The 17,080-nt window shown below is 40.9% G+C and overlaps 3 protein-coding genes across 6 annotated transcripts; 2 read left to right on the top strand and 1 right to left on the bottom strand.

Annotated features, from left to right (window-relative positions):
• Window positions 1-1,834: 1,834 nt before the first annotated feature.
• LOC128458898 (myeloid-associated differentiation marker-like protein 2) lies at window positions 1,835-4,123 on the top strand. Its single transcript, XM_053443948.1, has 2 exons — window positions 1,835-2,186; window positions 2,489-4,123. The coding sequence occupies exon 2, from the start codon at window positions 2,594-2,596 to the stop codon at window positions 3,503-3,505; it is 912 nt and encodes a 303-aa protein (XP_053299923.1). The 5' UTR covers window positions 1,835-2,186; window positions 2,489-2,593; the 3' UTR covers window positions 3,506-4,123.
• Window positions 4,124-6,625: 2,502 nt separating this feature from the next.
• LOC128458866 (DNA ligase 1) lies at window positions 6,626-11,115 on the bottom strand. Of its 3 annotated transcripts, none has more exons than XM_053443896.1 (2): window positions 10,949-11,115; window positions 6,626-7,682 (listed from the first exon to the last, which is right to left on the bottom strand). In XM_053443896.1, the coding sequence occupies exon 2, from the start codon at window positions 7,577-7,579 to the stop codon at window positions 6,773-6,775; it is 807 nt and encodes a 268-aa protein (XP_053299871.1). In that variant the 5' UTR covers window positions 7,580-7,682; window positions 10,949-11,115; the 3' UTR covers window positions 6,626-6,772. The 3 variants fall into 3 exon arrangements, with proteins under 3 accessions (XP_053299871.1, XP_053299872.1, XP_053299873.1); XM_053443897.1 differs by having other exon boundaries at window positions 10,982-11,111; XM_053443898.1 differs by lacking the exon at window positions 10,949-11,115 and adding an exon at window positions 8,593-8,732.
• Window positions 11,116-11,203: 88 nt separating this feature from the next.
• pycr1a (pyrroline-5-carboxylate reductase 1a) lies at window positions 11,204-17,008 on the top strand. Of its 2 annotated transcripts, none has more exons than XM_053443994.1 (8): window positions 11,204-11,283; window positions 11,576-11,647; window positions 12,111-12,181; window positions 12,347-12,526; window positions 13,758-13,979; window positions 14,087-14,179; window positions 15,178-15,341; window positions 15,638-17,008. In XM_053443994.1, exons 2-8 carry the CDS (start codon window positions 11,581-11,583, stop codon window positions 15,804-15,806), a joined length of 966 nt encoding a protein of 321 aa, XP_053299969.1. In that variant the 5' UTR covers window positions 11,204-11,283; window positions 11,576-11,580; the 3' UTR covers window positions 15,807-17,008. The 2 variants fall into 2 exon arrangements, with proteins under 2 accessions (XP_053299969.1, XP_053299968.1); XM_053443993.1 differs by having other exon boundaries at window positions 11,215-11,351.
• The last annotated feature ends 72 nt before the right edge of the window (window positions 17,009-17,080 follow it).

The following is a 17,080-nucleotide window of genomic DNA, read 5'->3' on the forward strand; positions in this document are numbered from 1 at the left end:
AAGCTCAGTGCACAAAGAGTGACAGCACAACATTTAAAAAAAACAACAACTTTCGTATAACCGTTTCTGTTAAATCCTAAGAAACCTATAATCCCCTAAAAATGGAAAATAGTTTTGAATAATGCACAGTAAATCGTGTAATATTTAAGTTTTCAATAAATTCAAAATGAACTATAACTTGAAGGAAGATGAAATAAGAGAATCCTCTATTAATAACTAATCCTCTAGTACAGGGAAATCTACAAAGTGAACTGATAATTTAAAACCAAATCTAAGATCCATTTATTTTCACAATACATTTCTCGGTTCTGCAGCAACAAAGTCAAGCTAAATCAATTTACCTCTCAATCACCTATAAACACAATACATACTATGCACTTACACATCGAACAAAGACACTGTCAAACCATCAGGATTAATTTGACCAATTTGAGCAGTTTCCTGCTCCAGGATATTCCGATTTATTCTCAGGAACAGCCAAATATTGAGCCCCCAACTTTGTTCAACCCACTGAGCCACAGCCATATTTACACACCCTAAACAGCAGATCCAAGGATTTCAAAATCTCAGTTTGGGCCAATTTGGCAACCTCTCTATAAAATGATCCATCAGAAAGAAAAAAAGATTTGAATTTATTGATTGTTTGTGAAGCAGCTGTGGAGCTCAGGAGGTAGAGCGAGTCGGCTGCCAACCTCAAGGTCGATGGTTTGATTTGAGTGTGTGTGATGGGTGAAGGTGACTTCTAAAGCTCTGAGTATTTGCATGTGTCTACAAGTGCTACACAAATGCAGTCCCTCTAGTGTCTCACAGATCAAAACCTTATACCCAGGAATCAGACAGTGTTGGGAGGACTTCAAAGCAAGTGACCTAGAATGTGGATGAAAAGAAACCATATATTCTATTCTTAATCCTTACATGCATTGTGCTTCCTTGTTACACAGTGCCCACAGTACAACTTGGCTTCGGATTTGGGTGTGTCATGTTAATAGCAGTTAATGTAGCCTCATACAACTCGCCTCAAACAGAGATCAGAAGCAACCACAAAGGTTTACTTTCTGAATCTAAACCCAAAGATTTTTAATTTTCAAGCTTGTCATCTCTTGCTTCAAGATATAGATTTTTCTATTACATAACTTTCAACAGATCAAGACCCTCAAGCAGACTTTGATTCTTCTGAAACCAATATATATTTATTTAACATTTCTCAAATACCTTTTCCTAATTCTCTCTTTTATAATAATATATTCATAAAATTTCAATGCATGGGATACAAATATATATTGTCATATGGAGTGCGCCATTTGACCGTTCTAGTTGTTAGTTCTCTGTAAGAATCACCTTGCACACTACAAATCAAAATCAAAAATCACAGTGTGCTAATATCACAGGTTAGAGTATTTTAAGTAACTGCTAATCCGTTTCCACTTCCTTCTCACATGCATAGCTCAAATCTGTCATCATATGTGTATAATCATCCCTCTGGACCTGTATGCAATTTCAGTCTCTAATGGGAGTCTTAGCCTGACTCCCTGTCATTACACTGCGTATAAATGCCAGTTTCTTACTAAGGCAGCTCTGACTCAGCCTCTCTGGGTGCACCCTCGAAATACGAATCCCATACTGCCTGCCACATGTAGCCTCCCACCCTCTGTGGAATATAGACCCCCTATTTATAGAGCTGGCGAGGCCTGTAACCCTGTCCTCGGCACAAACACAAACTTTAAACGGCCACCCCTTGCAGTCCACCCAGTACAGACTGACACACACACACACAGACACACTCACACACAAGACATTCAGGAGGGAGAGGGTGTGTGTCTGTGTGAGGAAGAACGAGTGGGAGACCAAATCCAAGACGCAAAGGGAAACAGAAACAGTGAGACAAAGTGCAGGAGACCGAGCCAATAGTTTGAGTGACTTTCACTGGCGGTTAAGGGCCTGTAGTGAAGAAATTACAAGGGATCATGGAGTAACGGGACTTGATTGACAAGAGAACAACGTACTCCACCTGTTCGGCAGCGAGGGCTACTGTTGGAAGACTGATCTCGGCATACGACTTACAGATGGGAGCTTATTGGACAAGCTCTTTCTTTATTTTGAACTTGTGACACACTGGACAGCTTGAGGATTGAAGAGAGCAAGCAAAGGAAAACCAAGGTTTCCGAGGACATACACCACAGCTTCGAGTAAGACTGGGATCAAACCCTTACCCTTAAAGACAATATAAAAAGGACTGTTGTATTTTTATTTCTATGAAGTGTTTTCTATATGCATGTTTCATAGACGAAGCTGTACCATTTCCTTCCTAAACAACTTACCTATCAACAAGGATATTTTATCACTTGGGTCTAACTAAACTGAATAAAGTCATTTACTATTACAAACTACCATAAAAACATCGACAAAACAGTGTATGAATGTAACTTAAACACAGTGCTGTAATTACACAGTAAGCTCAGGGTAAACTGACAGACGTTTGTAATTAAAGACCAACAGAAGAAAGGGTGAGGTCTACATCGACAGAGGAGACCGCAAGGACACCAAGACAGAGAACAGGACGTCGAGAACTGAACCAAGAAAAAAAAAACACACCATGGATTCTCATGGAGGACACTACCTCAACAAAGAAGCTGTGTTGTCACCTTTAGGCGCAGCCCGAATGTGCCAGATGCTCTTTGGCTGCACCATATTGGCCCTTGTGTCCCACAGTGCAGGCTACAGCGCCACCTATGGAACCTTCTGCATGTTTGTGTGGGGCTTCTGCTTCGCTGTGACACTGGTCGTGTTCACCTTGGACATCACGCGGCTCCACGCATGCATGCCCATTTCCTGGGATAACTTCACCGTGGCCTTTGCCATGTTGGCAACTCTCATGTACATCACTGCCTCTGTGGTCTACCCTGTTTACTTTCTCCAGACAGAGTGCCCGGATGAAAGCTGCGAGATCCAAATCTACCAAATTGCTGTCACTGTCTGCTCCAGTGTCTGCTGTTTCCCCTACGGAGTTGAGGTGTTCCTAACTCGAGCCAAACCAGGGGCTGTGGTGGGCTACATGGCCACGGTGTCCGGTCTACTCAAGGTTATCCAGGGTTTTGTCGCCTGCATAATTTTTGGGGCTCTAGCCAATGACATGGAATACAACAACTACATTGCTACCCAGTACTGTGTAGTGGTGTACAGCCTGTGCTTCTCTCTGACTGTGATAGTGGTCATCGTGACCGTCTCTGGAAGGTCCTCAGCACTGCGGTTCCCCTTTGACCGATTCGTAGTTGTCTACACCTTCTTTGCTGTGATCCTCTACCTCAGTACTACACTTATCTGGCCCATCTTCAGTTTTGATAGAAAATATGGCATCACCGACCGTCCTGAGGACTGCCCACGTGGAGAATGTCCCTGGGACAGTAAGCTGGTGGTGGCAGTGTTCACCTGTGTCAACCTAATCTTGTATTTTGTTGATCTAATTTATTCCCAAAGGATCCGCTTTGTCTCCAGATCTGCTGTATAAATGTTACCCCTTCAAGACTATTAATCCTCTGAGACAAGTGGACAGGTTTAATCATGCAACATGCCGTCCACAGTCAGGTCTCATAGAAGGACTCATTCCCTTGAATCCACAAGTTGATGGTGTTATTTCTGTGTAACAATTTTATTATCAGTATTCAGCATTCTAGTATTGAGCCTCTTTGTTCAGCAGTCAAAACTGACAGTATTGCCCATGATACAGTATTTGTGAGAAAAAGGATTATGCCCCCATGTGTAATGACCTTCCAGGGAGAGCATGCCAGGTACCTACAGACCTAAGCGAGTATAAGATAATGTTTAGAATATCAGAGCAGTGCCATGTCAGATAGACACCCTCAGACTAACAAAGACTCAGAAATGTATTTCACTGTATTTAAACAAATAGATGAATGGAAATATGACTCAAAGAGAAGCATAGTAAATGTTAAGTCTGCAGTGTGCACTGAATGTAGCTGTTGGTTTTGGCTTTACGGACATTTTGTTGTTTGCTGTTGTTTTTTTCAATAATGTTCCGAATGGAATGTCAAATTTCACATTTATTAGGCTTTTCCAGTTATCCACTGAATTTTCAATGTATCTAATACGTGGAAGTTTGTGAGAGCAGGTGTAAAGATAGTATCAAATTGATTAGTTGTGATAAGAAGGATCATGATGTGTAATGTTTGGTCTTTTGCTACATTTCTAATGTCTCCCATGTTTAATTAAATATCTAATAATTTGTTTGTATTTTTTTTTTTATTTCCTTACACAAAGTACTTCTTAATTCATGTGTGAACTTTTAGTTTCTACTTTCAGGAGACAGCAGACTTGTGTTGGACAAACAAACCAGGAATATCCTTTGTAAATTGGCAAATTTTTGATATTGGTGATTTCGATTGTTAAGATTCAAGATTCTTTACTGTCATATAAATTAGTCGTTGCACCATTACATGAAATTCTTACATTGCCAGTCCTCCATTGACATAAGTCTAAATACAAAAAGGATTAAACATAGAAATAAAATACAGAATTAAATGTATACATGGTGCATTCGGGCTGGGCTATATGACCTAAAAAGTTATGTCAATATAAAAGATAAATCATACCAGTCATTATGAATAATTATCACTATAAATATCACATCATTATTTCTGTTAAGTAAAGAGACAGATTGTTGCTCCTAAGTTAAACCTTCCGGTTTTAAACTATTGATAAATTGATAAACAGCTAACCATTTTACAAATCTGAGGTCAATTAGTAACGTGTCGTAACTTTCATGAGCATTAAATGTATATTGTACTAGAGTCATTTTTCAAAGGCTTTGGGGTATCTTTAAATGGAGCCTAATATTCTGATTATAAAAGAGCAAGTACAATTTTAAATGCTTTAACACCTCAGTTACAATAAACAGGCCATAAAAGATTGAAACAGATCCATTAGCTGCAGAGGGAAACGTCCTTCTTCTGATTAAACACCTAAATATTCATCTGTTTCTAAAAAAATTATATTTGGGCATTTGTTCCCCCAATGAAAATTCCTTCCTGAACTGTAATTGAGATTTAACTCTACATCTTTGTCTCATTTAGTGTTTGTGCATCCATAAATATTCAAATTAATCAACATTCCTCCTATTTAAAGATGAATTGGTTTCTCTGCAGAGAGTTTGTTTTTTAGTACACACTGGAACTGAAGAGTACTGGATAATAAGTACTGGATGGTAACGCCAGAAAATAGATCCGTCTTCTGGGAGCTGATCAAACACGTGACAAAGGGATGAGATACAGATGAGAGATGAGATCGCCATTAAAGAAGACGAGTGGATGACATGTTCATCACTTCTGATGGCGACATGCAGCTGCTGTTCTGATTAAATGTGTCAGCCCGTGTAAACACCAGACTGTATTAATCACCCCCCACGTAAAGAGTTGATCCTCAATCTTCAATCAGAATAGAAGAAACACTGTACTTGTAACTGTTTTTGTTTTCAGCTCAGTGTTGGTATAGTTTGTCACATTTTACATTTCATCCCAGTAAAAACATGTCACTTCAGAATTTGGTGCAGATCCAATTAAAAGTCTAAAGAATTTAAATGTGGTTTCAATGTTTTTGGAAAACCAAACATGTTCTTTAACTGTTTAGGTTTGGGTTTATGGACTCTACTGGTGGCCATTCTAGTTAGGGCCCGAGCACTGATCAGAGGTCAGGTGAGACCCTATTGAAATTGTAAGGATTATTATTATTATTATTATTCAGGCAAATGAATTGGCTTTTTGAGGGCTTTAACACGCTCAAATTCTTACCAAAATTTGCAGAAAGTTAGAAAGTGGTGTAAATTTAGGAATTCTGGAGGATTTTATAATGGGCGTTGCAAAATGTCTCAATGGTTCCCCCCCGAGACCCCCGGAACGTGTTCACATTGACCCATCTTCACAAAAATCAATACACAGGTTCATCATGACCAGAAAAACTAAAAAGTCTTTAGGTGCAATTGGGAAAACGACTTAATCGTTAAATCAACAATTTGAAAATAAAATCACTAATTACAACAAATATATATGATTTAATGAAAATAAAATGTATTTATAGTTAGACCACCACATCCATACTGTAATATAATTTACATAATTCATTTACAAATTGATTATATAAATTAAATCATTTTACATTGACTTCAGTGCCATGAACACGTCTTCTGATCTGATATTGACCTCAACCATAAATTAATTGAAATAAATGTATATATATATACACTAAATATATAAATGATAATGACGTGTGTGTGTGTGTTTGTGCGTGCGTGTGTGTGTGCGTGTGCGTGTGCATGTGTGTGTGTGCGTGAGTGTGTGTGCGTGTCAGATGGGCGTGGTCAGTGTGATGGGTGGGCCCTCAGATGAGATGATAGTATTATTATTGTATTGTTGTCATAATTAATATATAGATTTGACCAAATGTAATAAAGTTAAGACACATTGTTTGTCTTCTGTTGCTGTGTTGTGTTTGTATGAATAGTAGCAAACTAAATGAATCACACTGATTTGTTTCACTCCAACACTGTGTTAATTGATCAATGAATCCTGTATCTATATTCAGAAAGACAGAGGCAGATGTTACTGCACTAGTCATATTTATTCAAAAAGTTCAACATATTTACAACACATCATTAGATTATTTCAAATATATAGAAAGGGGGACAGGGGAGGGGTTTGTTTTAAGAGTAGGAAAAGGGTGAGGGCGGGGGCTTCTCCACCTCTTCTCTCTCCTCCAGCTCAGCTCAGCCTCCTCCTTTCTGCAGCTCAGTCCCATAGTTGGTGTTGTCTCCTGCTGCAGTTTCGTCTCCTTTAGGCCTTGAAGCGAGCACCTTCTCGTTCTCCATCTCCTTCTTGACCTCCACCTCACTGCTCCTTGTTGTCGCAGGCTCCTGGTGCCAACTTGCTTCCATCATCTCATTCTTGGCCTGACAGACAGTCAGCTCAGCAAGGCAGTCAAGATATGCCCTGAGGCGAGCACGCCGTTTCTTCACCTCCTTCTTTATGACACAGTCTTTGTCTTTCAGCTGAAGGTGCAGTTGATCAACCTGCTCCTTCAAGGCCTGGATCTCCTTCTCCTTCTCCTTCTCTTTCTCCTTCTCCTTCTCTTTCTCCTTCTCCTTCTCCTTCACCTTCTCCTCCTGGGGTGGCTCCTGGAGCAGACTTGCTTCCATCATCTTATTCTTGGCCTGAGAGACAGTCAGCTCAGCAAGGCAGTCAAGGTAGGCCCTGAGGCGAGCGCGCCGTTTCTTCACCTCCTTCTTTATGACACAATCTTTTTCTTTCAGCTGGTTTTCCTGCTGCTCCACCTTCTCCTTCAAGGCCTGGGTCTCCTTCTCCTTCTCCTTCTCCTGCTCCTTCTCTTTCTCCTGCTCCTTCTCCTTCTCCTTCTCCTTCTCCTCCTCCTTCTCCTTCTCCAAAACCATCTTTATGACATCACTGTCTTGAAGCTGGTTTTTCAGCTGCCACACCTCCTCCTTAAGAGCCAGAATCCTCCTGTAGGCTGTGAGGAGTTCGGCATTGAGGGCCGTCACAACGTCTGGTTTCTGCATGGTTCACCACAGAGAGTAGATCGATCTTTTGAAGAAGCTGTTTGAACAGTTGATGCACTATTTTCCTTTCTTGTCTGGAACTTGAAGTCAAAAGGCTTTATGTCTGCAGGTGACAGGATGAAATAGTGTGTAAGATTTAGGGTGAATTTGATCCATCAAACATTCAATATAAAACAAATGACACAGATAGAGAGACACAGAGAGAAGGAGAGAGAGGGAGAGAGACAGACTGGCTGGTTTGAGAGAGAGAGAGAGAGAGAGACACAAGACTTTGCCGGACACACCGATATATTTTAAATTTGTGAGAGTAAAAAAATGGGACCGTGGGAGCAAGTTATGCGAGGTGATGCAGAAAAGTTTTCTCTGAAATAACATTAGACCCAATGGAGAGGGATTGTTTTTTTCCTTAAAGGAGCTACACACCTCATGTCATGTGCTCCTAGCATTAACTTACGCTCCCGTCAACTTGTCCTTCAACACATTCAAACTACACATTAACCAAAAAATAACCAGTAAATGTTTTTTTTAAAATCAATCACCATGGCACCCAGCCCCTTTGATTTGAATTTGAATCTGAATTGGATTGGCAGTGATGGCAGTTGTTGTTTTTTTTACTTTATCTTAAATACTAAAGTTAAACACCAAGGTTAATCTTCCCAATGTTACAAAAACACATCGTTTGGTAGAATAAGCTGTGAAATGTGGAAATGTCCTGGTGCTACAGGTGTTTTGTCCACAATGCCTCGCTCTGCCTGGCCTCGGCGAGCTAACGCTACTTAGCATCACGTTAACACATATCACCCATTAAGATAAGCAGCAGAAAACACAAAAGAAGCCAGCAACAATATTTTCACATTTGTCATAAAAGCAACAGCAAACAGCACATTATCAACATGTAACAGCAGCAGCTTCATATTACACAGTGGTTTCATTTCAAACTTGAATAATGAGCCTGCATTGTATTGGTTAGCATGCTGGGTAAATACAGAGAGAGAGAGTGAGACATGACTTACCTCAGTCAAGGTCAGAGTGCAACAGCAACTGTCTTAAACTTGAACAGTATTTAAAGCAATCAACAGCCAATCAGAGGTCTCCAATCCAAATAACAACTTTGATGCTGTTCATCAAAGCATCAAAGGAGGTATTGGGAGAGTGTCCCTGTCAATCAAAATAATATTTCAAATATTAGCATCTGGTTGTTATGGTGATAAAACAACCTACTGATGATGAAGTTTTGCGATCATTTATTTCGATAAATAAAAACAGGACGTTTCATTTCGGTGGATTTTTAATTGCATCATTCTTGCAGCATCTGATCTTTAATTTTGTAATGGCTCCTGTCTTATCACCTTCTTGTCTTAGTATTAATATATTTATATATATATACAGGGGTGGACTGGCCATCTGGCATACCGGGCATCGTCCCGGTGGGCCGTTGACCCAATGTGGGCCGGTCTGGTCCGCTATGTTTCTTTATTTTATTTTTTTTTCTTCTCTTCTTCCTCTCTAAATTCCCTCCAATTGGGCCGGCCAATTGGCTACAGAGGGCTAGCAGTGTGTTGCCAGCATCGACACATATTATTGGTCTATTGTTTGTCATTGTAAATCAATCATGGGATGACAGGCTCTGAGAGCCCTGACAGTGCTGTCAATCACAACACAAACCAGGGTGGGGCGGGACCTCACGGCATTGGCGGGGGGAGTCGCGGGACGGGCTGCTGCTGAGACAGAAACTTAAAATGGATAATAAGAGTTAAAAACGCCCGGGTGGCGCTGAGAAGCATCGGGAAAAAAAGCTGAAGTCTCTGGAGGTGGAGGCTGCTACATGTGCCAAACTGACGGACCTATTTGGTGCCGGGTTCACCAGCCCAGCAGCAGCAGGTGCGCCGGGAGACGAGCGAGGAGGACTCGACAATGATGAGCGAGTGGAGGCAGACGTGGTAAGGAACGTTGGCCTGGCGCTGGCTAGGCTACATTTTTGAGACATGTCCAAAACAAAGTAGAAAACGTTTTTGATTTTGTTTTAATATGCCGATTTGTGATATTATGGGTTATTATTGTTCAGATGATTTAGCTAAGCTAGCTAAGAGCTGCTAACGTCGTTTACTGTTGCCATAGCAACAGTAAACTTTCTGAGCTGTAAATAGAGATGCAGAATCAAGCTAATTCTTTTCAGAAGTTTTATTGTGCTTATGTGTTGATCCTTAATGGTGTGATCATGTACACTAAATTATCAATTATTCTCCATTACAGGTTGTAGTGATTTATTTGAGGAGTCGTTCTCCCTCTGTTTTATATGTGGACATTTGGGACCACTGTTAGAATTTGGTAAGTTTATCATGTATTTTTTAATGTATAAATTCATACTTCATAATTTTAATAATTTTCAAAAGGTTTTAAAAGAAACACACATCCAAAAAGTTCTCAACTCTAGGTTCAGGACAGAGGAAAAAATTTTCTTTATTTTTCAGACATTATAATGTATCCATGTCCTTCTCCGGTTGACCACTTGACATGTGAGCGCCTGAGGAGTTGTTCCCCCTCTGTCCATGTTCGAGGACTTGCTCTCTGTCTGCCTCCACTCTCTGCCTTCACTGTACCAAAGTTTGTCTGTTGAGTCTCCTCTAGTCTGGTGAGTTTATCATTTTTTATGTTTTATGAAATCATACTTCATTTGTGATGATTAGAGACATTATAATGTATCCATGTCCTTCTCAGGTTGACCACTGGACATGTGAGAGCCTGAGGAGTTGTTTTCCAGACACAGGTAGAGCTGGCAGGGGCGTCACCCTGGGCCTGCCCTTTTGGGCTGGGCTTCAGCTGCAGATCTAAAGGCTGCTTCCAGGGGCATGGGGCCCTCAGCCTTTGTTTTTCTTTGCTTCTGCACCTTACAACATACATCACACCTTATTTTCACACATCCAAACACTGTAAACACCACTGACGCGTAACTTATTTTACACATCCCACTATGTAGTAAGAGCTATCTTGATTTGGAGTTAAATAAATTTACTTTTGGCTTGAGAGGTTTGTGTGTGGCCTCCCTTTTTGTTGCCATCTTTGAGCTAGGTGGTAACAGTAGTATGCATGAGAGAAGACGCCGCGAGATTTGTGGACTTCTATGTGGTGTCCGCTGATAATGTAGTGGGCTGGTCTGGACAGACAATGCCAGGGCTGAATTTTTGTCCCAGTCCACCCCTGGCTTTGGTTATACTGTTAGTTGGACGAAGGAATTAAGTCACTCCTGAGCTTCCTTCACCAGAGTGAATACTTTACTAACTTTACTTGTAGATGTCAAGGCTCAAGTTACTGAACAAGCTAGCAGGATATGGAGCAGGACTGTGGGGGCGAAACAGGTCGGCTACTCACTTCTGGTCTCTAACTTGGACACACTCCACTCACATTTGGCTTCGAGGCTCGAGACAACGCGTCTCCACGTCTTCCCCGTGTCGTTCAAGCTTTTGTCCAGCAGATGTTAGCAGAGTCCCGCCGCCCTGGACGCCTCTGCCCCGCGGCTCTACCTGACGCAACCGGCCTTTTTCGGATTTGCAAACCCCGCCTCTCAGGGATATTATTTTCCATTGGTAAAATATACCACGTGTCCCGCCAAACACGCGAGCTCATTGGTTCTCACTTCCTGTCAGTCAGGTTTCTCTCCGAGGGTACAGCAAAGGGAGAGCAGTCGGGTCCACGTTGACACTCAGGTGAGTTTGTGGAGCCGTCGCTGTGTTTCCTGGTTGGTCTGTGACCTCAGGGACGCCTCCATATATTAGTAAGTTTATTTGTCTTTGTGAAAACATTCACTGTCAATATTAACATGGCTGCTGCCTCCGTGTGTTCAGAAAACTCCCTCTGCTTAATGAGGAAGTTAGTTTGTTTACTACCACAGATCAATGGGACGGAAAGATATGTCTTTTGTTATACTGGGCAAAGCCCCCATTATCTCAAATTGAAATAAATGTGTCGTCATGTCTGATCTGTGTGATTTCTCCGCAGGTAGAATGAGTGTGGGGTTCATTGGAGCAGGCCAGCTGGCCCACGCTCTGGTGAGAGGCTTCGCAGCAGCAGGTGAGCTTTAAAGTCAGACTGCACCATGTTCGAATCCCACATTACTAAATAGTTTGGCACCAGATTTGGCCCACACTGTCCCACTGTCCGCTCCTGTTTGCCACATCTGGTCCACAACTACGCCACAGCAATACCGCATGTGAACCAAAGGTGGCCCCAATGCTTTGTGTTATTTAGCCCATTCACCATTTATCACATGAGCCACTTTAGGTTCACATCCGAATTAGACCTTGCCCAGAGGACGACGTGTTTTCTATAAAAGGTCCACTTTCATTTAAGTTTATTTAGGCAACGTCAGGCTCACATCCATTTTGTCCGTGTTACAAGAAGACCAGAAAAAGTTTCCTGAAGTGGACCACATCCGTTTGATATCTAGGATTATTCAGATTTGATTTGTGTTGTTGATGTATGTTGATTGCAATCAGTCAGTGATATGTTTTATTCTGTATTTTTCTCCTTTAAGGCGTGATTGCCACCCACAGAATCACAGCCAGCTCCCCAGACACAGATCTCCCCACAGTGCAGGGACTGAGGGTTGGTATAGTCAAATTAGAGGATGAGTGTTGATGTCTGTTCCAAATGTAATTCTGTTTTAATTCAGGGTGAGATTTTTGCATCGTGAACAAAGCAATGCTGTGCCTGCACAAGATGATTCCCAGTCCTAACTATGAAATACTGAAATACACGTCATTTTCACAGAAACTGGGTGTGAATTTCACTACCAGCAACAAAGAGACGGTGAAAAGAAGCGACATCCTCTTCCTGGCCGTTAAGCCCCACATACTTCCATTTGTGCTGGATGAGATCGGACCGGACATCGAAGATCGTCACCTTATTGTGTCGTGTGCGGCGGGCGTCACCATCAGCTCCATAGAGAAGGCAAGTCACATCCCTCTGTGTCCTGCATTACCGATAAACAACTGAAAGACTTGACAAACTCAAAGGTCAATTATGGCTTGTAACTCCATCATTCACGTTTTTTAACCTACAGGTACGTAGAGGTGAGTAATGTGGATTTCACATCCAGCAGGTAGCTGCTCGTTATTTTTGTTCGTTGTAAAAACCTGTTAAACCAGGAAAACACATTATTTAAACTGAGGTGTTGCCCCACATTATGATAATTAAAATCCCTGATGATTTCTAGTTTCACATCAACATCACATTGATATAATTCTCCTAACTCTTGATGATGTAGAATGCGGGTAAAATTCATGCCTTATATTAAGCAATTTCAGCTTCTAGACATTAGGAACACACTCACTGCCACACAATTTGTAACACAAAGCTGTCTGTGTTTTTGTGGCCTTATCTCAGCAGAGCCTCCGGCCAAATAGTCACATGTTTGCTGCTTGCATTTTGAAACACTTCCATTTATTGAAAACCTAGATAAACAGATATGTTGTTTAATCTCACAAAAGCAATGACTTCTAGAGTATTCATTATATTAATGTTTGATGCATGTTCGCCTTTTAAAGGCATATATGTTCAAGTCGGTCTTTAAACCATCCTAACATATTAATATGTATATTTAATAAGCTTTTGATTGCTGTAATCGTTCCTCTTCTTCGTGATGATCACTGTAAATATCCCTGTCGAACTACGTCCAATGTAATAGATAGAAGCCACAGTCATTGCTCTGTGCTAAAATATTTTCCAAAATTTATCTTGAGTTTATGTGAGTTTTCAGTAATATGAGTTTGTCACACAAATCATGTACAGGATTATTATTTGCATAAAGATGGCAGCGTTAAGATTCAATCATGATTTTGTATCGTGTGTAGACTAGTTGGAGCTGAGCACTTGTGATCGGATCTCTCAAGTCTGATGTTAATAGCAGAGCTACTGACAAGTACGGCAACATGCACTGCACTACAAGTTCACGTGGTGCACTCAAAGCACTCAGTTGTTGCTGTCTTGGCTTTGAAGCGGAGGGAGAAGGACCTCCAAGACATATTTAAGAAAACTTTGAGAAGGATTTCTGGGCTTGTGACTCTAGTTTTTGGGCGGACTCAAAATGTCATTAATTATCCCTTAAAGTTATAAACACGTGTGATTCTTCCTTTGTAATCTCAAGGCAGTCCATGAGATAGTGCTTTGCTCCCTCTTGCAGAAGCTGCTGCAGTATCGCCCTGCTCCGAAGGTGATGCGTTGCATGACCAACACTCCAGTGGTGGTGCGTGAAGGAGCCACTGTGTACGCCACGGGCACCCATGCAGAGGTGGAGGATGGGAAGCTTCTGGAGCAGCTGATGGCCAGTGTAGGATACTGCACTGAGGTGGAAGAGGATCTGATTGACGCTGTTACGGGTCTCAGTGGCAGTGGCCCTGCTTACGTGAGTCAATTATACAAGTATCCAGTGTGTTTGGGAATAATGAATTACTTAAAGTAATGGTGAAAAAATTGCCCGATGTATTGCTTGTGTATCTTCTGGCTTTGCAGGCTTTCACAGCGGTGGATGCGCTTGCTGATGGTGGAGTGAAAATGGGCCTCCCCAGGAGACTGGCTGTACGCCTCGGAGCCCAGGCCATGCTGGTGAGGCCTCCATTTTTGTAACAAATATATGTGTGTTATATGGATTGGTTTTCTAGCTTTGGTCTGATGATTGTTAGTTTGTCCAGTTGTGCTGGTAGTTTATATGCAGGTTTCCTTGTTTTGTTGAGTTTGATTTTTTTTTTTCATTTGTTTGTTAGGTAGAAGGATTACACCAAATTTACCCAACAGATTTCCATGAAATGTTGTGAAGTGGTGGGACAGGAACCATGGAAAACTAATAACATTTTGCTGCAGATCTTGATCAAGGGGGATCCAGGGCTTTCTTCACTTTGTTCAACATTGCAGGATAAAGAGTTTTCAACATTTTCATTGATTTCTCAGATAAGAATAAAGGGATCTTGTGGGGACTGATATTTATGAGTGTGAGCAATTTGGTGCAGATCCAAATAAAAATCTGGATCTTGTAAGTTTAAATGTGGTTTCATAAGAGGGATGTCTCGGCAGAGGTATTCACTGTACTGAGTGCCATTCTAGATTGTTTGTTTGTTAGCAGGATTACGCAAAAACTACTGAAACCATTTCCATGAAATTGTGTTGAGTCGTGCGGCATGAACCAAGGAAGAATCTATTAAATTTTGGCGTTGATCTGGATCAGGGGGCATATCCAGGATATTTCTTTTTCACTTTCTTTGACATTGCTAGTTCGAATGTTTTTGGCGTTCTTATCAATTTCTAAGGGAAAAATACATGGATCAGGAGTTTGGACAATTTGATGTGGCTAGATTGAATTTTGAGGGGACTGTAGGGTAGAGATAGTCGCTCTTCTGATTGGTATTCTAGTTTAAAATATGTAGTTTCATTTCAGACAGAACCAGTTTAGTCATCTGGTGTTGACATGGAGACCAAAATTGGTCACTCCTTTCTGGCTCACACGTTTGAATTCTGATGTTAATTAATTTTCTCTGCCACTGACAAATAAATAAATCCTAAGTGCTAAGTTGGGCTGATGTGGATCTTTCTTTGTGTTTCTGTTAAAGGGAGCAGCTCGAATGCTGTTGGACTCAGACCAGCACCCTGGGCAGCTCAAGGACAATGTGTGTTCACCAGGGGGCGCCACCATCCATGCCCTGCATGTCATGGAGAGTGGTGGATTCCGCAGCCTCCTGATTGATGCTGTGGAGGCCTCCTGTGTTAGGACTCGGTAGGTTGATATGAAAAAATGTGAGACAAACAAAGCAGCAAATCATATTCCCTGTCATAGCGGTGCATGAGAAATGCTTTTAAGTTAATTGTCACACTTCAGTTGCCAAAGGGTCTTTTGAAGTTCATAATTCAGACGGTAGGTGGAGCCACGTGCCAATCATTTTAATAGTGTCAGCTGGTTACTAATTACCTAGTGATGAGGTTATTATTATGCCATTAACTGTGTTGTGCTAAATATGTGCGTTGCATGCTACTTTGTAAAAGTCCCTGTGTTACTGCCCTTCTTTTAAAAAGGAAACTTCAGTTATTGGCTGACCAGGAGAATATCTCTCCAGCCGCCATAAAGAAGACAACTCTGGACAAAGTGCTCCAGCAGCCCGGAGTGAACGTAGAGGCAGCAGGAATCAAACGCCGTGCGATCAGTTTCTTTAACAGCAGTAACCCCAGGACCGACAAGAACTGAATCCGCAGCATTTAATTTGATTTGTCACATCACTGACAATCCAGGTTAAGCCCTTCAGTAAATGCTGTTAATACACAACCACTGGCAGATGGTCTCTGAAACATAAGCTAAACTAATGAAATGTTGTCTAGATAAAAAAAAACATCTGAATTTGTGATGATACCTGATGCATGTTTATATTTTTATAATGAAATGCATTTCCTTTGCAATGTTTTGGATTGTTCATTGATTCCTCCCCATTTAAGGCTATCAAATTATTTCCCTTGGTGAGTTAATGGACTTTGAGATATTTTATGTTTCATTATCTGTGGGCATTAATGTTTTCCGAATTTTCTGTCACTTGCTATTTTCTCTGTGGTAGTTTGAAAAGTAGGTTTACTAGATAGGGCAAGGTCACACATAGTTGAATGCTTAGCAAGTATTGCAGGTAATGTTGACAGGAGTTGAACTCAATGCAAAACCACACCGAGGATTTACTTTGCCACAGGAAGTAGAGGTGTTATTCACCTCCTCGTATGCACAGATTTTGTGTGTCACCATGGCCGTTACATGCAGTTAAGCGTTTGTTGCTGTGTCCCGCCAATATGTTACATGATAGTTGGAACATGTTGTTGTTTTCATTTTGGGGTCTATGCCTCTTTCTGTTTGTGAACATAGCAACTAAGAAACAACGCATTCTAAAAATCTCAATCTTCCACTGCATTTTACCGCTGATTACACTTTGGATTATTCTGTAACTTATTATCTAATTTACGAGAAATTGCTTCAACTCCTTAGCTATTAAAAATCACAAGTTTAAGGTGATACCGAAATATGCTGTAGGCCTATACAAAGCCATACCTATCGGTATAAAACAAAGTATGATAATTATGAGCTCTTTGACTTGATCAGGAGAAAACAGATTTTTGATTTGCAGTAGAAACTTTATGCTGACACCAATGTACCTCATATTGATTTAGCTGTGGACCGCTGCATGCATGTGCATATATTCAGGTATAACATTTCTTAGATCATGGTGGGACATTAGCTAATCAAAGTGCCTCTGTTGTGGAGGTGTGTTTTTATGCATTTTCCAAAAGATGCTATATCAAAATAGACTACTTAAATATTTGATCAACAAAATGTGAACCATGACATTTTATGTTGTAATGAAGCTGGGTGATTTCATATTTACTTTTATTAATAAATATGAAAAATAAAAACCTTGTGGGTGTGATTTGTTTTGTTGTTTTATTTATAGTAACCACTATTTTCCTGTCAGGTGGCAGATTTGA

Source organism: Pleuronectes platessa, chromosome 16, assembly GCF_947347685.1.
Source record: "Pleuronectes platessa chromosome 16, fPlePla1.1, whole genome shotgun sequence".
Classification (NCBI taxonomy): Eukaryota; Metazoa; Chordata; class Actinopteri; order Pleuronectiformes; family Pleuronectidae; genus Pleuronectes; species Pleuronectes platessa.